The sequence below is a fragment of the Scardinius erythrophthalmus genome (assembly GCF_964197995.2).
Source record: "Scardinius erythrophthalmus genome assembly, chromosome: 20".
NCBI lineage: Eukaryota > Metazoa > Chordata > Actinopteri > Cypriniformes > Leuciscidae > Scardinius > Scardinius erythrophthalmus.
The window spans coordinates 12,973,622-12,994,400 of record NC_138240.1 but is presented as its reverse complement, the minus strand read 5'-3'; the positions used below and the strand labels follow the sequence as shown (position 1 = coordinate 12,994,400).

General features: G+C 40.3%; 1 protein-coding gene across 1 annotated transcript in view; it reads left to right on the top strand.

Moving 5' to 3' along the window:
- Positions 1–2,954: 2,954 nt before the first annotated feature.
- The window catches only part of iqsec2a (IQ motif and Sec7 domain ArfGEF 2a), a gene marked incomplete at its 5' end in the record, with an annotated part of 90,275 nt that continues 72,450 nt past the window's right edge, over positions 2,955–20,779 (top strand). Inside the window, one exon of the mRNA XM_081348318.1 lies at positions 2,955–3,490. Coding sequence (XP_081204444.1) covers positions 2,955–3,490 — 536 coding nt within the window. The remainder of the gene's footprint in view (positions 3,491–20,779) is intronic.

The window sequence follows — 20,779 nt, the reverse complement described above, 5'->3', positions numbered from 1 at the left end:
TTGGACAATGAAACATACCTTGAAATGACTACCTCCCTTGATAGTACACTGACTACTGAGGGAGCTGATTGAGATGCTCTGTATAACATGGCTAGCACAAGCTTATGCATGGCGTGCTGCATCGTATCGGTAGATTCTATTGCAAAACTGTTTACAGCAGCATAATTCGTGGCATCACTGCATTCCTACTGCTGTTAAATAGATAAATTAAACTCTAATGACAAAGTAAACCACAACATACTAGTGGTCTGTCCTTTCCTGCATGTGCTTAGCACATCCCTTTCACTCACACGCAGTTCAGCTGTGACTAAGGCACGGAGAGAGAGAAAGAGAGGGCAGGACGTGTGGGTGGAAGTAAGAAAAAAAAATGGATGGTTTTAATGTGGGTTGCTGAAAGGACTAGAGTGAGCGCACGAGAGTGATTCAGCACATGAAACGTCCTAAAACTGCTGTAAAAGCCAAAAGCTACTTGTCCGTGGTGTTTGCTGCAGTAGAAATTAAAATATTAAAGAAAATATTCATATTGGGCACTGACATCATTTTAAATTCAGCCGGGCAAAGCCTGGTTTTACATTAATGTCGTAGCTACCTGTTGCTGGCTGAAATTTAAATTTGGGCAGCACTGAATGAATGAGAAACATTGTCCCCATGTGTAAATCTATGCTTGCTTTTTCTGCACCACACAGCCTTCGGGTTGAGTAGTGAGGTGTATGAGAGAGAGAAGAGAGAGAGCGGGAGAGCAAGAGCGCGCGCGAGAAACTGCACTCATTTTGGCTCAGCTCAAGGAGCCACTCTCCCGTCGAACTAAATGTTACCGCGTTCCAAAATGGCCGACCACGGGGACACAGTTTCCCCGGCATGTTCCTCTAGCGTTACACGCTCGGACCAACGTCAGAGCCTCGATTGAAAAGAAAAACATATTCTCTCTGACTCACTCAAATGATTTTAACCCCTGCATCATCCGTTACCACGGCGAAAGGCGCTGAGCATCATCGACATGCTGCGAAACTAGCGATCGAGACACATGTGGACACTGCGGTGAAACCGAATGGCGGCGAGGGGCGGCAGGTGCAGGGCTGTTCAGGGAGCATCAGGAAGGAATGCACGTCTGTTCAACATGTGAGCAGTTTATTCATTAGCGAATATCCTTAGTCAGTGGCATCAATTAGGCTTGACATTATGTCACATTCAGGGAGACACAACCGTTTTTGGTATTTAATTAGTTGTCATGCAACGCAGTCTCCATAAATTGACAGCTGTGCTCCATCAGCATGGGTGTTATTTAATGATCTCGCGCGCATTGGCTTGACACTGTGTGGACGAGCACGCGGACGCTTTATTGCGCGTCTCAGCTCTTTCGGGACCTGAGCGCCTTTGCGCTGATCATACAAAGCGACATAAAACTCGACAGGCAGTGGACACCCTGCTGCAAGGATCGTATTCCTTCTCGATTTTGTTTCAGTTGATCGGGAGGACCGCGTTGCCACTTACAGCGACAAAATATCAATAAACATCTGCTCGGTTTAAAGTCATAACGTCGAATTTGGAGATTTAAACGACTTTGACATCATCGTTTTGGGACGCATTCTACATATCGCCTGATTATCGCGCATCTGTACGCGTTGGAGACGCGATTGTCTTCAAGGACTGTCTGGGCAATAAGTGTGAAACCGCTCGTGAGTAAACGACAAATGCGTACATGAAACATTAATGATAGATGTGATTTACACTGAAGAGAGATTTGGGTTCAAGAATAAAGGTGCAAAGAAATAGTTTGTGTTATGAAATAACGAAATATTTTGTTGAACTGACTTTGCAATGAGTTGAAATACATCATGCGTGGGAAATCCAGGTGATGTTTTTAAATGTATAATGATAAGCAATATTAATGGCTTGTATTATTGTAATGAGGGTGCAAAGAAGAGAGAAGGGGGAATTGGTTTGTTCTGAAAGACATGCGCACACCTCCCAGAAGCCAATTTAGTATTGCAGTGGATTTATCAGAACAACTTTAGTCTCTCTCTCTCTCTCTCTCTCTCTCTCTCTCTCTCTCTCTCTCTCTCTCTCTCTCTCTCTCTCTCTCTCTCTCTCTCTCTCTCTCTCTCTCTCTCTCTCTCTCTCTCTCTCTCTCTCTCTCTCTCTCTCTCTCTCTCTCTCTCTCTCTCTCTCTCCCTCTCTCCCTCTCTCCCTCTCCCTCTCTCCACCTTTCTATCTCGATCGCCTCTGGAATAGAATGACTCCTGACGAAAATGTCTCCCAAACACATCAGTCTGGAATATGAGTCATGAATACACAGCCAGAAAACAGCTGCAGTGCTTCAACTCCACATTTCAAAGAGAAACGGAAGAGGACGTGCATCAGAGAAATGGACGAAAAGGAAATCGGCTTTCCTTCCTGTTTAATGGATATTTGCTGACTTGGCTTTTTCTGGTGCATCCTTACCTTGGACTTGAGGTGCTGGGAATGTCCTGTGACTGCCGAATTAGTTTTTTTCCCTCTCTTTTTTCCTCATTTTTATTACCTATTGAGAGTAAATCTAGTTGAATGACTGATGAAATTAATTTCCACAAACCGGCTTTGATCTCAATTCCATGATTCCTTGGTGGCAGTGGAAAAATGACACAGAAGAATAGCAATGCACACTTACACAAACACATGCTCGCACCCATCGTAAACAAGTGAACAAATCCTCTCATTATCATCATCATCCCTTATATGTGAATACAGATTCTCAATATGGAATTCCCTAATCACTTTTCAGTACTGTGACTTCCGAAGCTGAATCTAACTTTGAGGGAATCTCAGATTAAAACCACTGACTATTTTACCCTGGTTACTCAACTCTAACTCCAACACATTTCCGTCTCTCCCCCCCACCCACTCCACGTGGGGGGGAGAGCCTCCACCTACAGGGTGATCCCAGAAGCTTGTCCCTGCAGACGGTGACTGTCAGCATGGATGCAGGCCAGGGCAGCCCGGAGAGCCCTAACCGGGCAGTGGAGTACCTGCTGGAGCTCAATAACATCATCGAGAGCCAACAGAAGCTTCTGGAAACTCAACGGCGGCGCATCGAGGAACTGGAAGTGCAGCTGGACCGACTCAGCCAGGAGAACAAAGACCTGAGGCTGGACCGACAACCCTGCCCACCCCCACCTCCACCTCCCATCCACCCTGTCCTGCCACCAAAGTCCCATGCTGCATCCTCCACCGCTGTGTACGCCAATCTGAGCCTCAACAGCGGGCCCATCCCAATACCCGTCCCGGCTCCGGCGCCCCCGCCCCCACCTCCACCCGTGCCACCACGGGATCGCCGTGTCAATGCCAACACGCACACAAGGCTCGGCCAAAGCCTGTCAGCTGGACCCAATTCCACGGAGAGAGAAAGGGACCGAGACAGGGGACGAGAACGAGACGGCGCTGCTACCAGTTTGGGAAGCTCTCTGCAGCGAGACGGCGCTGCTACCAGTTTGGGAAGCTCTCTGCAGAGACAGTAAGTACAGGCCTGAGGGCTCTTTTACTGCATAGCTGAGGATCTACTGTAGAGTACAGTCTCCACAGCCTCCATGCTGGCTGTTTGGAAAACTGTCAATCAAGAGAGCGTGTGTTTGCATGCAAAAACCGTTTAAGATGTTGGTTGTGCGAGTGTTAACTACTGTAAATAGACTACAGTTAATAGTAATCAATATGTTTAAAGGAATAGTTCACTCAAAATTAAATGCATTCTGTCATTGTCAAGTTATCTAGTGCTTTATACAATACAGATTTTCAAAGCATCACAGTAATAAACAGGAAAATAACTCACTGATGCAAACTTGATTCAGATGAGTTCAAGTTCTACTGTAAAGTATATCTAAAAAGACGATAGTGTAATTTTTTAGCTCAAGTCAGTTCAGGGTTGATTCGGTTCAGTTCAATAACTGTAAAGTTAATCAAGTATGAAACGAGTATGATATGGGTTTAATTTAGTTATAAGCAGCTCTACAGAAGACAATAGAGTAATTATTCAGCTCGAGTCAGTTCAGTGTTGATGCAATTCAGTACAATAACAGTCTCATCTCGATATTGCAAAATTCATTAATAATGAAACAACTTTTATTCAGTTTTAAAGCAGCTTTATAGAAGACAACAGCCTCCTCATCTGTCCAGCTCAATTCACTTCAAGTTTGGTTCTCATCCGACAGTGTCAGTGTAGTCAAACCGATAATATTACTAAATATCACACCCTCATGTCATTCCAAACCTGTAGAACTTTGTGTGACACAAAGAATGATGTTTGAAAATGGACCCCATTGACTTTCAATGTAGTTGAAACATTCTTCAAAATATCATCTTTTGTGTCATGCAGAAAAAAAAGGCAGTCATACAGGTTTGGAACATCATGAGTGTGTAAATGATGACTGAATTTTTGATTGAACTATCCTTTAAAGCAAGTACAGGGAAACTGCTGCGTGGACTGTAATATTTACTGACACTGGATGAAGATTTGAACTACACATGCATTTCCTGTAGTAATTACTAGTAATGTTGGTGCAGAACTAAGAAAGCACCTTTCAGGGGGTATTTCTCCTGTTTGCACCCTGACTATCTTTCAAAACTGAAATTGAGTGCAACAGTCTGTCACAATAGAACTGTTTCCAGGCCATCGGACAGGCAGCTGGCTGTGCCATTGAGCCTGAACATTACATAAGCCAGCAGACTCTTATCTGGACAGACTTGTGCTGGGCCATTGGCAGAGTGACAGGCTAATGTCATGGGATCCTGAGATTGAATTAGCATTCTAAATCTGTCACAAATGTCATAACTTTTTCGATATGGAAACATATTGGACCATGCCAGTTTGAAGTTTAGCTGTATTTTACTGTAAACAAAGATTTTAGCAATTTAAAAAATAATCTAAAATCATTTGCGAATGGTGCACAACCCTATTGGTTTGGGATGAAATGCATTTTTTGGCTTTCCCTTTAAACTGATGCTGTTGCTATCTTAAAATACAGTTTTTAAAAAAAGTGTTGGATGGGTCCCTGAACAGATTTCCACATTGAGCAAAGCTGTCAGTAGCCTGGAGACTGTCAATATCATTCCCAGCATTTGCTGTGTCAATAGACTCCATATAAATCCAGAGAGAGATGGTACAGAAGTGTAGTCGGCCACTCCTTGTGCTGCTGACAGTTGGGTTGTTTGTCTCCATCCCTGCATTGCTGAGGAATCGACCTCTCCATTGCACCTCTGATCACTGTAGTGTGCACTTGAGCCGGCCTCATCACAGCATGCGATGCATACAGATTCGTGCTTGAGAGTGTGCAGATTAACGTTAGTGGATTGGTTCAGTGTCGAGCACTGCAGTACAGCATCTCCTGTAGTTTTTTTAAGGCTGGTGGCTGGTGTGGTGTGGAGATTCGTTTTGTATGTATGATCGGGCCACTGTGTAGGAGAGGTTGTGATTTAAAATTCAGATTGTGGATCAACTTGTGTGGGAGAGAGTAGCATAGAAAGAGAGCGAAATAGGCTACAGAATTCACTGCACCCTTTTTGCGTTGCTCACTTTCAAGGTTTTGTTTCTCCAATATTCACACCTCTTATAGGCTATTTGTTTCTCTTGCCCTGATTCCAATGGAGAGAAACCTGGATGCCTTCTGATAAATTAAGTGTTTTCCTTATCACCTGAGACTTATTTCTTTCTTCCTTGAGGGCAGATAGTGTACTTCATTTCTTCTTGCATAGTAATCATGCTTAAACTGTAGTATTTGTTAGGGGTGGTGATTTTTATTCATAGTGACTCTAATCTTTTACATCTGTTCACAAAAAAAAAAAAGTTCACTGATTTTAGCCACTATTTGGTGAGACTAAATCTGCGAGAACCTTCTATGTGACAAACTGTAAATCCATGAATCTTTAGTATATTGTTTGCGATAAATAATAAATGCACTGTCTTGTTTTAATATAACGTTAATGTTATTTATAATTAACATTAGGAGTTTCACTAGCTGCGTTCACATGGACCCTAATAATCTGCCTGGATTATAACAGTCGGAATAAAAAGTCACATGTAACCATCAATTGAAATAAATTGGAAAAATCTGATTGAAATTTTATTTGGATTGTAAGGGGTGGTTTACACCTTTTCTAATCAGTTTGATAGGACGTATAAACACTTGATCGGATTGAAACCGACAATGGAAAGCTCTGCATATGTGCAATGGCGTAATGACGTATGACACAGAACAATCTGTTGTTATTTTTTAATATAGTGTCATAAGTGACTGTTGTGTCAGTCTAAAATTATTCTCCCTCCACTCATCATTATCTGTGAAGTGATACAGGACAGTCCTTGCTTCTGACTCTCATCCACAGACACCTTGTCTTGGGTGCGGGAAGGGGCATTTTTACTGCTTAATAAATATAAGATCCACGTCACAAAGCTTCATGTGCTCGTCATCTCCTAATTATGACCAACACCTCGTCGCTCAGTTTGTTCACAATTACTTTGTTCATTCATGAGATTCAGTATCACCCTGAGTCTCATTCTGATTCAAACACTTGATCTTTGCTTGTGTTAAGTCTTTGAAGGCAGGAAAAAGCTTGTCTTGTGAAAAATATTAGATAAACACATTTAGAAACTATCAGCTCCCATAGTTTTTTTTATTTTTTTTTATTAAAAAATAATAATAAAATGAAGATAAAAGTAGATTTAACTCCTCTGCCTTGGTGTCATCTCCTGTATCAGATGATTCGCATGATAAATGCATGAACCCACTAGCTGTCTCGTAAACAGCATCTGGTCGATGTGGCAATGTGTTTACTTTACACCTGAGTGGCTTTAGTGCTGCTAGCTTTAGCTTTGCATCATCTTTACCTGAAACAATGGAAAGTCACATGACATATGAGTGCAGATGGCTTGCTTTACTGATAGATTTTGGCGTTTTACAGACTTTTATGACAGTTAGCCATCATTTGACTGATTTTGAATGAACAGCACATATCCATCCATTTTTCTTTTACTTTATTGCCAAATTTCCCAATCTCTTGTTCACACCCTCACCAGCCCTCCCTTGGTGTTGAGCAGATGGCACACCAGCATGCCATTTTCTTTAGGGTCGCCTTTTCTCTTTTCACCCACAAGGGTCGTTTACAGCATCGTCTTTTCATGTGAGCTCTATTTCGGTTTATATCCGTGTTTCTTGTCCCTTTTTTTCTCCGTGTTTCTTGTCCCTTTTTTTCTCGCCCTTATCCCGTCAGCGGATCCAAATCACCCAACTTGGGTGATCACAATCTTTCTCTTTCTCTGGTGTAATGCTTTCGGCTAATGAACAAGTGTAACTACTGCTGTGGGTGAGCTGTTGAGGTGGGATTGTTTCTCAGAATAATTAGCATGGTCGGTGTTAATTACATTTGTCTATTGAAGGTGGCAATTACTGTCGTAGATGTGAGTCTTTGAGTAATGTTGGAGGACTGACTGATAGAGTTTATAAAATTATGATGTAATTGAATGTCTATGGAGAAGCTTTCGGGGCAGTCAACCCTGACACCTGCTGCTTTGTGGGATAGGTTTTTTTTTTTATGAGTTTTTCTCCTAATCAAAGTAGTAATTCATTTTACTCTAATTTTATAGTTAGTGTAAATGGAGAGGGTGACGAAAAGCAGTGTTTTGTCAGTCCACCTAGTAACATAACAGATGTCATGTGACCTTTTTAATATTGTTAACCCAGAGTCATTCTTAAAGGGTTAGTTCTCCCAAAAATGAAAATTCCGTCATTAATTACTCACCCTTAGACGTTCTAAACCCGCAAGACCTTCGTTCATCTTCGTAACACAAATGAATAGATATATTTTTTATGAAATCTGAGAGCTGTCTGTCCCTCCATAGACTGCATCGTTATTACCACTTTCAAGGCCCAGAAAGGTAGTAAATACATTGTTAAAATAGTCCTTGTGACTACAGTGGTTCAACCTTAATGTGACGAGAATATTTTTGTGTGCAAAACCCCTCCAAAAATAATGACTTTAAACAACAATCTCTTCTCTTCCGTGTCAGTCTGCTACGCTGTTCACGTAGTAAGCACAGTGCAGCACCTCCAGGTTTTACGTCAGAATGCCAGCTCATTATTGGGCAGCTTCTGCGTCCGCATCACGCGCATGGTGCTCACGTGAACTGCGACAGCCAATAATGAGCCGTAGAACCTGGAAGTGCTGCGCTTTTACTCCTAAGCGTAGCAGACTGACATGGAAGAGAAGGGATTGTTGAATAAAGTCGTTGTGCACAAAAATATTCTTGTCGCTTCATAACGTTAAGGTTGAACCACTGTAGTCAAATGGACTATAACCTTTCTTGGCCTTGAAAGTGGTAATAATGATGCAGTCTATGGGGGGTCAGAAAGCTCTTGGATTTCATCAAAAATATCTTGATTTGGGTTCTGAAGCTGAACAAAGGTCTTACGGGTTTGGAACGACATGAGGGTGAGTAATGACAGAATTTACATTTTTGAGTGAACTAACTCTTTAACATAAACACAGCACAATTGTAAACCCTGCATCAGAGGTCCTCTGCTCCTGTAGACCCACTGTCCTGCAAAGTTTATTTCCAACTGCTTTAGCACACCTGCATGTGATTTTAACAGCAATCCTGGGAGCTTAATTAGCTACTTTATATGTGTTTGATTAAGGTTGGAGCTAAATTCCCTACCCAGGAGCAGGAAAGACCTCTGCCCTGCATAATTGTTCTCATTTGCATATTTCTAAGGTTAAAAACTTGGTTTCTTTTTCTGTGGTGTTGTACTGGGTAGCTCTGATAACCTCTGATAACAGATCATTCTAAATTGTAATGTAGAAACATGCATTTTCTGATGCTTTGAAACTATATGTATTGTAAAAATGCGTTATACAAATAAATGTGAATGGAATTGAATTCGCTCAGCCCACCGTGAAATCTCATTTGTTCAAAGTCCTGCTCCACATAACTGTAAACTTCAAATATGTTCTGATTGGCTGTGATTGTCACTGTAAACCTGTCCATTTAGGACTCTGTTTAAGAGCCCAAGTAAAGTTTTCTAGCCTTGGATTCCCATTGATAAAGTGGGAAAGAAGTCCAGTGGAGATCAAAATGTGGTGATCGTTGATACAATAATGCATTGATATTATTCGCACAGCAAGTTTATTTATATATTTTGATTTTACCTTTTCACAGAACTGTTGATTCCCAGCCCTTCTATCCATGATTGGTATGAATCTGTAAATGAGAAAGAACTGTAGTCAATCAGGATTTCAAGTGGATCTTATGAGAAAATCATTGATATTTGTTATCATTCAAAATCATTTCCCTGCACAAGATCAATTCGCATTTGCTCCATTGTTGTGTATGTATTCCTTACTGTACGTGTTCAACGATATAACATTACTGACACTTCCACTTTCTTTGTTGTCTCCATGTTTGTCTGTCTCTGTCTCTCACTCTTTCTTCCACTGGATCCACAGGACAGAAGGAGACTCCTCCAACAAAGACAGGTCTGTGTTCACGCTTTCATTTAATCTCCATTTCTCCTCCTCCACAGTGCACCCTCTGACTCCTGTAGTAGCGCACGCTTCGTCAAGTGACAGAGGCCTGTTCTATCTAGGGCAGCCTGAATGCATGTGGGACATGCCATTGCTTCTAATGACTTATTGCTTCGCTCTATGAAAGAGCTCTTGCATCTGGAGCAGGTTTAGCAGAAGAACAGCACTGTGAGCTAACTGAGAGATAAGTGTGAGAACATCAGAACAGAGGGATGAAAATCATTTGGAAATCGAGAATTATCGTCACTTGGCTGCAAGACTCCCTGTTAGCCGTTGCCGTAGTGACCAATATGCCCAGTGTGAGTATGTTAATGGGTATTGATATGCATGTCGTTTGCATTCGCCCATATAGTGAACGCGGACATGGGCGTCAGTGGTTAGTCAGAAGTAACATGAGTAATGTCCCAGCTGTGAGCGTGTGTTTTGCGTGTAGGAGTGTTAGTGGGTGCAGGGAAAAAGGTCAAATGGCAAGAATGTGCTGGATTGTGATATGTTGGGAATGTCTCCTCCTGTACAAAAAAGCTTATTTTGTGTGTTTTAATGCCTTGGTGTTGGTATCAGAATGAGCTGTGATTTTTGGAGTGTCTCTCGCGGCGTTGTTATGACGATTCCTCACCATGGGCACGAGCCGGGGATCTGAAGGATAAATGATTGGTTGTCATGGCAACACCTGTAGATGAACTGGGTTGCCGAAAAAAGTTGCTCGTGTAATACGTAACCCATTCTGTGCATTTTTAGTGTGCTTAGGAGTGTATATGCGTGTGCATGTATTTGTGTTCCCTACACACAGCAGAAGGACAGCGATGAACAGGGCTTGAGGACAAGGCCGCTGTTATGTCACGTTTCACTATAATTTCTCTTCGGATGCTTTTGTCCTTGGTTCACGAGTCGCACCGTGTTATGGATGTGAATTTAATTGTTCCCGCATTGTTAAATCGCAGTAATACGTTCTTAATAAATGTGACATCATTTATGCATTGTGCTATGAATCATACTTGTTTTTGTTTGTCACTACAACACTAATGCAAGGTTGCAATAATTAATGAAATCGCTTTCATATTCCTGCTCAACCTGATTTCCTGAGCCGGCGGAGCGCGGGTTGGTCTCTGCGAGGCTAAGCGTGGAAATAACTGGCAGCAGAGGTTTGAGCTTCTCTTCCACCCCAGCAGCAATGCATCACTTCAGCCCCCTGCTTTCAACCACCAGCCCTAGAGCTCTGTGTGTTACGCTGCATTGGAACTGGACTTATGATGTAATACTTTTACACTTTCTTTAGTACAGAACGTGTGAACCAGTAGTGTTATTTTAGTGTTATTTATATATGATTATTTTATGTATTATTTTAAATGTATTTTATTTATTTCTATCTATTTTAGTATTTTTATTTTATTTATTTTTCTTCAGTTAATTTGTCAATTTAATATGTCAACTTAAATATTAGAGATGTTGCCTTGGCAACTAACTAACTATAAAAAATGTATATTTTATTTTATTTCAGCTTTATTTATATTAACGAAAGCAAATTTGCACAAAAAAAAACGTTATAGTTACAAGTAACAACGCTATAATTATTCTAGTATAATGTGCGAATGTAACATGACTGTTGTTCAGTACCAAATTTATCATACAAAACTAAAATGTCCTTTAAAATACAAAAATCAATGTTATTCTTGACCATCATGAACTGCCAAGGTCCAGCTATGTGCAAAACATAGCATAATAACAGGGTTCGTACAAGGTGCTTAAAGGGCTTAAATTTTTTTTTTAAATTCAAGTCCTGGAAAACCCTTGAAAACAGCCATATTTACGAAGAGGTACTTGATAAGTGCTTTACTTATTTAAATACAATAAATATGAAATTTCATTTTTTTGGAAAAACACAAATGCAATCTTTTCATGCAAAATTAACAGAGCAGCCCATCTGATAAACCCCAATCAGACCTTTTCTTGGTACGAAGTACACCAACATTATAATATAAAATACTTTTCTTTAAGCAATAATAGCCATTATAAACTTTGTATTTAATATTATTAAATACGTTGTAAGTTGTATTTTGGATACCACATATCTGTAAAAAATCCTAAACGTATTGTTTGATAAGTGGGATTTCTGATTGTAGTCCTTGAAAACCCAAAAGTAGTGCTTAAAGTCCTTGAAAGTCCTGGAATTTCTTTTTACAGTATCTGTATGGACCCTGTAATAATAACTTGACACATTCTTAATAGGAAATACCGAATAAGAATGATTATTTGTTATTTGAGTGTTTGATTTGCAAGTTTCAGTAGCCATTCATTTATCGCACAAAACTTTTTTTTTTTTTTTTTTTAATTAGCATATTTTTATTTTTTGAGGATGATTGTATGGGAATGTAATGCAACTTGTCTTTAATAGAATTTGCCTAATTTTGGCAGTTTCTGCTAAGCAGTGTTTTTTGTCTGCGAAGCATTTGTACACATCTATTGCATTTTATATGAGCTTTTATTTACATATTTTTCAGTTTAAGTTGTAATTTAGCTATGCGCTTTTGTCATTTTTATTAGTTTTTGTTTTTTAAAATATTTATACATTTAGCTTTCTGTACTTTGCACAATTACATATTTTTTACAATTTATTATTTGCGTTGTTGTTGTTTTTTCCCTCTGCTTTCCCTGGGGGGAAAAACTGCATGTTATATTAGATAAGCAAACATATTAAATAGATGAAAAGGATGCGAGATATGCTGTTATTCCGTGGAAATCTCTGGAGCTTTCTTTAAACGCAAACTATGTGCTGCCCTTCAGTATGTACTGTATCTTTTAAGTTTAGTTTGAACATCTCTGAGGGGTAGATTTATATTGCAGCTCTTTCATTTGTAAATAATCACTTTCAGGGATGGCGTTATTTTTATGTGAACAGTTGTATAGCAGATTTGCCTATATTATGGAGTGACAGAATTTTTGCACGTTAGAATGAGGGTCGACTACCGACGCCTTGGTTGGGACTGAATGTCAGCTTGTGCATTTTTGTATGTTTAGCGCTTGAGGTTTATTGTGTGTGCAAAATTAACTATGAAACATTCAGCAGAACGCACGGCCGTCTCAGGGAGGGACAGCTGGGAATATTTACCTGTGACCTGTGGCGAGGGCAGACCATATTTGTGTATGCTGCAATGTTTAATTTTGTCCTAGTTTCCTTGAATCCAAGCAATGACCCAAAAGAACGGCACCAAGCTGCCATTGTGTGAGTTGATTTTTAACTTTACGTCTGTTTGGATGGTTGCAGAATTTTTTGGGTTCCTGGATCTGTCAACATGCACAACAAACAGTCTTTTACACAAGTTTATATTTTCACGTTAATGGTCTATATTAAACTTAATGTCCAAATCAGGCCAAAATTAACACGCAAATTAAACGGAAAATAAAACAAGATAATTGACCGAAACCAAACACACATTCAGCCTCCAGCTGAAAAGATATTCATGCAGCCATGAATTTAATATGCACTTTCATTGCTTCAGCCTCTGAGCACACTATCAGGTCGATTACACTTTAACTGACAGACATATTTCCCATCAGAATACTGAATGACTTGAAGAAATCAACAGAAATGCAACATCAGGAAATGAAGATGGATGCTTTTTGTTCATGACTAAACTATGCAGAGTGAAACTGACAGCCCACCTGAATAGTTATGACAAATTCCACCAGCTCAAACGGAGTGTCTCGGCGATAAAGGAAGTGTGCGCGCCAGTGAAATCGAATTGACAGGGCTATGCGGGCATGGTGGGGACATCTTCCTTGACCTCAGCTAATGTGATAGCCCTCAGCTTTAACACAGTGAGTTCACAGTCAATAGACCTTAGTCATGTTTAATTTTACACAAAAAGAAAACGAGGCTCTGAGGGAAAAACTGAAGAACAGCCTCCTACTGTCCCCAGTCCCAAATCACTTTCATTGTATGGAAAAGAGCACCTTGAACATTTTGTAAAATGTCTTATTTAATGTTCAACAGAAGAAAGTAAGTCTTAACGGTCTGGAATGACAGGAGCGTGAACAAATGATGGCAATTTTCATTTTTGTGTTAAACATCCGCACACGATCCTAATCAATTCATTAAAGAGATGTATCTACTCTTAACCCTTAAAGAGATTTATCTACCTTAACTTTAAGTATGTACTTGTATAATCACAGCAGGACAGAGTATTTGGACTCAGCTAGTTTGTTCAAGCAGGGCACAAAGTCACAGAAGTGCTCTTGTTCTTTTTTTTTTTTTTTTTTTTTCTCCCTTGTGGGCTTCAGTAGAAGTGTTGCTGGGGGAATGAGGTGTGTTATCACAAATGTGTTTGTGTAAAGAACTGTGTGGGCGACAGAGAGAGAAAGAGAGGGAGAGACAAAAATGGAGAAGGAGAGAAATGCATAAAGAAGAACAGAGGTACTAATTGAAAGAAGGAAGGAGTGAGAGGAGGAGTAATGTGTAAAAAGAGAGGACAGTGCAGCTGACAGGCTAATAAAACATGCAGGGAATTACAAAGGAAATGAGCCTTCTCTGCTCACACATACACACTCCCACATCCTATCAAACACACAAAAACATCAACACAAAACCGCTCCATTATTTGCGTCAAGGGATGTCAAAAGTCTGTCAAAGGATGTCAAAAATGTTAAATATTTAAATTTTTGTCGTTATTTTGGCAGTGCATGTGAATGATGCACTTTTTGGTCCAAATGGCAGTTTTTTGTTTTTTTTTTTTTTTAAGAAATGGATGTCAGAATATCGAATTTGTGCATTTGAGGGTAAATGTGGTCTACAAGTCCTGCTACCATTTGTTTTTAAACATACAACAATATAGACAAGAAAAAGAGAGAACCCGTCACTGTACTTTAAATTTTTTAGAATTATTTGGAACAAATTGTCAATAATGCTTAATTATTTGGAAGAAACAGTTACTCATTTAATATACAACATTTGTTTTTGTATTTATTTGATGAAAAATACAGTAAAAACGTAATGTTGTGAATTTTTTTTCAATTTAAAATAACATTTTAATATATTTTGGAATGTAATTTATTCCTTTGGCAAAGCTGAATTTTCAGTATCATTACTGCAGCCTTCAGTCACATGATCCTTCAGAAATCATTCTAATATGCTGATTTGGTGGTCAAGAAACATTTATTATTATCATCATTGTTAAAAACAGTTGTGCTGCTTAATATTTTTGTGGAAACCATGATACATTTTTTTCCCCAGTATTCTTTAGAAAGAAAGTTTAAAATAACTTTAATAACAATTCTTTAGAAATAGAATGTTTAAAATAACATAACATAATGGCATTTATTTGAAAGTAAAGACATTTATATTTGTGATCCATGGTTACATGAGTAACCTGAGACGTTTTTTGCTGTGGTATTGAAATTAATATCGTAACATCATGATATTGGTATCGGCCACTGAAATATTGGTATCATGACAGCCCTTGTGGCATCAGAACCTTGTTTTTTGTGATCAGTGAAACATTTGCATTGTCTTGTTGAATCTTTCATTTTTTTTATTGTTCATTGTCTTGTCAATCCATGTGATTTGACAGCAGCACTGCTTGAAAGCAGTGTGTGATATCCTCCTCTGTCTATTAGGGGCCGCACCATGTTTCCCTCGACTTGCATCAGCCCTTCCAGATGAGTCCAGAGAGACTCGCAGAGCAGCAGAAGATGGTTATACAGGGATTGGCTCTTGAGGTGCTTGTTCACCAAGAGAGACGTGATGAGGCATTCTCTCTCTCTCTCCTTTGCAGTGGGATGGTGCATGTCAGCTGGTTTTAAGGTGACCACATGGGCGTGATGGGGACGGACACATGGGGGACAGACTGCTTTTTTTATTTTTTATTTTTTGTTGCCGGGCAGCAAAATTGAGTTTTTAGTGTGTGTGTGTGTGTGTGTGTGTGTGTGTGTGTGTGTGTGTGTGTGTGTGTGTGTGTGTGTGTGTGTGTGTGTGTGTGTGTGTGTGTGTGTGTGTGTGTGTGTGTGTGTGTGTGTGTGTGTGTGTGTGTGTGTGTGTGTGTGTGTGTGTGTGTGTGTGTGTGTGTGTGTGTGTGTGTGTGTGTGTGTGTGTGTGTGTGTGTGTGTGTGTGTGTGTGTGTGTGTGTGTGTGTGTGTGTGTGTGTGTGTGTGTGTGTGTGTGTGTGTGTGTGTGTGTGTGTGTGTGTGTGTGTGTGTGTGTGAAAAAGAGCGAAAGAGCAGTTGAGGAAAGGGCTTGTTAGAGGTTATGTACCAATACCGTCCTTCCCTAGAGGATTCGGCGCTGTGTGTGCGCACATTTCCAACAGCTGTCCCAGCTGCGTTCTTACCAGAACATTGCAACTGTGCTGCTTACAAATTCTTCCTGATGAAGGAAACCGCTAACACAGAACTGATGGAAAAAGGAAATGTTGCATTAAACACAATGATTGAAGCGGATGGATTATATGACCTTATCTCTTTTTTGAATGGCACAAAAAAAAAAAGTGTAATGTACAGTAATTTTGAGGAGATTTATTCTGGCAATGGATTTCCGTGTTACGTTTTGTTCATTCTTGCCCCTCAAAAAAAAATTTTGTTTTGTTGTTAAAATACTCTTACACTACTTCATGTGCATTTATATGTGGATTTCTTAAGTTAAAGACAAGTGCCCCATTATGCTATTTTAAAGTTTCCTAATGTTGTTTTGGAGTCTCCTACAACAGGTTTACATTCATCAAAGGTAAAAAAACTGTTTAATTTCCTCATAATATACATTTGCACATCACCACATTTTCAATAATTCTCAAACAACTCGTGAGATGATATGAATCAATCTCTCTAAATCCTGCCTTTCCGCGAGCTACTCTATTCTGGTTGGCCAGACAGCTCAGTCTGTTGTGATTGGTTTACTGTGTACAGCGCACGCGTCGAAATCAAAAACGCCCAAAACGTCAGGTCTGTCTGCGTGTCCTGAGGCTTCCTACACCGTAAACTAAACACCGTAATGAACAATGACGTTGATTTTACCATATCAATCCGAGCTCAAGTCCGATGATGAAACATTGGAAGAACTAGTTATTCAACCCGAACCTCCATCGCAAAGACGACTCGAGCAGGACGTTTCTCAGTGAAACACTACTCAGTTTGATGTACATTATGAGATGTTGCAACTGTAATTCCTCACCATCAGCTTGAACAAGTGCATGTCCATCAACAAACTGATTATTTTACTTGTAATAATTTATTTACCAAGTATTTTTCTAATATATTGCGGTGAACACGTGGAAACTGTATCAATAACAGTGCATGTATGCAATGTATACGTTAGCCGAGCTCTAGCGTGAATGACTGATGTAACATAAACGTTGGTAAAATAAATCTTGCTCAATGCGTAATCTTTCCTCAAAGTAATGAGAACGACAGACAATCTGCATTAATAGACACAGTTATAGGTAATAGTGGCCCACAACTGATTAGCAGAAGTATTTCAGTAAGACAGTAATAACGTGAGTTAGCCAGTTAGCAAGAGACCTACACAATATAAAACTCAAAACTAAGTATTTTGAACACCATCTTTCAAGAGCGAGCGGTTTGCGAATCCTGCATTGAACTCCGAGATTTGAGTCGTCAGTGAAATAAAGGGAACACAGCAAAAGTTTACCGATATCATGGTAAAGATGAATTTTAACCACTGATTCTTCACATGCTCGTCCTTGGGCAGTGAAAAAAAACTGGCTTTACCTTCACATTGTAGAGCACAGCTTCTCCTCAACATGATGCTATACAGTATCCACAGGAATCAGCTGCTGGTTTGAGGTTCAAGGTTTCCCTGGTGTCTGCGCACGCAATAAGTGGGTGGGCAATAAAATATTTCAATATTAATTAAATTATTGTCTCTGTAGTGTTATCAAAACATTTTGTTTTAGAATCCTGAACCAGCCGCACACAGTAACAGGCTCAGCCAATGGAGTGAGTTTGGGGCGGGGCTATCTGTTTAGGCGACCAGTGGGAGTGTTCGGGAGACCTGTTTGAAAACAATCAATATCTTTTGTTTTTACGTTTGGTGAAACTAGAAAGTTGCACACTTCAGTTTTGCTTTTGGCACCTTTAAAAAGTGTTGTTGCATATACTATAGCGTAAAGGTTTCTCAGAGGTCCCTGTTCACACCCACAGATTCATCCCTGGCCTTTTTACACCAGTAAAAGTACTCATGCCACCTGCCTACACAATTCTGCATCCTTTGTTTCAGACCACAATATCTATCCATCTCTCTCCTTCCTTCCTTCCTTCCTTCCTTCCTTCCTTCCTTCCTTCCTTCCTTCCTTCCTTCCTTCCTTCCTTCCTTCCTTCCTTCCTTCCTTCCTTCCTTCCTTCCTTCCTTCCTTCCTTCCTTCCTTCCTTCCTTCCTTCCTTCCTTCCTTCCTTCCTTCCTTCCTTCCTTCCTTCCTTCCTTCCTTCCTTCCTTCCTTCCTTCCTTCCTTCCTTCCTTCCTTCCTTCCTTCCTTCCTTCCTTCCTTCCTTCCTTCCTTCCTTCCCTTCCCTTCCCTTCCCTTCCCTTCCCTTCCCTTCCCTTCCCTTCCCTTCCCTTCCCTTCCCTTCCCTTCCCTTCCCTTCCCTTCCCTTCCCTTCCCTTCCCTTCCCTTCCCTTCCCTTCCCTTCCCTTCCCTTCCCTTCCCTTCCCTTCCCTTCCCTTCCCTTCCCTTCCCTTCCCTTCCCTTCCCTTCCCTTCCCTTCCCTTCCCTTCCCTTCCCTTCCCTTCCCTTCCCTTCCCTTCCCTTCCCTTCCCTTCCCTTCCCTTCCCTTCCTTCCTTCCTTCCTCTCTTTGTTTTCTCGTCTGTCACTGTGTTCTGTGTTTGCTCGAGCTTTAGGTGGTGTTGTGCTGTATTTTTTTTTTTCTTGATGTTTAATGCTAGCCTGACAGACTCCCTGCTGTGCATCAAGACTGGAGACAAAATTAACTTTCAGTTGATCATGAAATACCTGAGATGGTTTAGTATGATAGTGCCAAAAAAAGTGAATAATTAAATTTTCAATTTCAAGTATTCATTTGGTAGTTCAACGTTTCATTAGTTGTTCAGAAACTAGCTCATTTTGGATGTAAAATCAAAAAAAAAAAATTTGAAAGTATATGCAGTGCAATCTTTGTATGTCTCTGGTCTTATTGGGCATGATTCATCAGTGCAAAAAAAAAAAAATCATAAAAACATAACTTTCTATGCCTAAAATCATTTTTTTGTTCTTGTGATCTTGCCTGGACACGGTAAAAGTTATGTTAACCAATAATATCATAAGCCACCCATGTCAGTATGGAATGATCATAGTCCTGCCATACATTATTACCCATTATGCTCTGTTTAAATTGGAAATGCATTACATAATGCATCACATCATGGAAGTTGTGAATGTTGTTATATATTCAAAATGAACCCCTGTGATTGGCCAGTAGGGGTCAGTCACACACATTCTTCACCAAACAAACCTGCAGGATCATAATTATATTGTGACACTTGTTATTAAAGCATGTTGTTTGGTGACACACGGTGTACTACAGATGATTCATTTGAACAGATAAATTCATTCCATTTGTCTTTTTTGGCATGACCGAACTCATTGTGGAATAAAGGCTCACGGATATTGATTTTCATACTGAACATCAGGCACTATTCACCACTCATGTTTATTAAGCAAACCTGGTTCACTCTTGCTCAGACAGAATCTTGTTTTCAGTATTTTTAGATGCTCAAGAAAAGTCTTGCTTTAGTTGAGAGATTTCATAAAGCTGCAAGTCTAATTTCTCTGTAAGAGCTAAATCCTTTCATTTGATCTTAATTTAAGCACATTCTTATCCTTATTATAGGACAAATTAATTAATTAATGCATATCTGTATGTAACTTTTTAAAAGGATTTTTTTTTGTTTAACATGGGTTTGTTGAATGATAAATTATATAAACTATTAAAATAAGATAAAATAAGTCTTCAGTGGATTGCTTTTGTCTAGTGTGGCTTACACAGCTCTCGGTAAAGCTGCGGTGTAGTGGAGAACAAGTCTGCCCTTCACCTCGGATGTGTCTCAGTCCGCTCAGTAGTTCACTAATAAGTATACTGCTTTGGGAGTTGGGTTGACAAAATTGTTTCATTGCATTCAGACAATAAGTTCTTTCCAGAAAGCACTACAAACTTAACTGGTTCATCACCAAAGGGTGGATATACTGTGATTTTTAAAATGTATTTTATGTAATGTCTGGATGCCATTCATGTATGCAAATGTACCTTTTTTGCTCAGAAAATGCAAGGGAATATTTCCAAATGGCACTGTTTTTTTAACAGCTACAGTGAAGATACACAATGCCATTTTACGATGTTGTCAGTAAATTAAATTAACGACCTCACAAGGTGATCGGGTCATCAGTGTCCCAATGTTTAGTGGACCCTTGTTAGCGGCCAAATGTGTGATCTCGATATACTGATTCATTGCATAGGGAACAAGGGAGCGGACTGAGACACAGCCCTGGTCGGTACGCTGTAATATTCCTCTATACAGGTAATTTGACATAACTCTACATAAACCATCTTAATCTTCATTAAATGCTCTGCCTGACTGCACCTAACTCTCCACAGCTCGATAAAAGTCTGCATAACGCTTCATAACTCTGCATAACGCTGCCTAACCATGCCTGTACTGCTGCTGCTAAAGTGTTTGTAATGTATGCATGTGGCTGTCTTTGTTGTCTGTTATCTTTTGTTTCTTTCTTGACTTTATTTTTTCTCTCTCTTTCTTTCTTTCTCTCTCTCTCTCTCTTTCTTCCTGTGTCTATCTCTATCTTCCTTCCTCTCTCTCTCTCTCTCTCGCTCTCGCTCTCTCTCTCTCTCTCCCCCCTCCTCCTCTCTTTCTTTCTCTCTGTCAGGTCACCACCCTATTCCACCTGTAGTACTTCTTCTACTCGTACCAATTCTTCCACCTCCTCTACTGCTACTCCAGCTTCTACCTCTGTCCACACCAGTCTGACCGCAAACAGCCACTCCACCCACCACCAGTACTGCTGCCCCGCGCGGCTCCTTCTGCCCAAGCCGCCCTGCGCCCTCCCCCCTGCCCGGCACCCGGAGCAGGCAAGGTAAGGGCCTGAGCCCACACTTCCCCTCTCGATAACCCGCTCACCCGATCCTTCACAACCTCAGTGTCTCCCATCATCCACGTCCAAATGCTCACCTTTCATCTCCCACCTCTCCAGAAAGGAACAGGAGAGCCTTTCTCTCAAAACT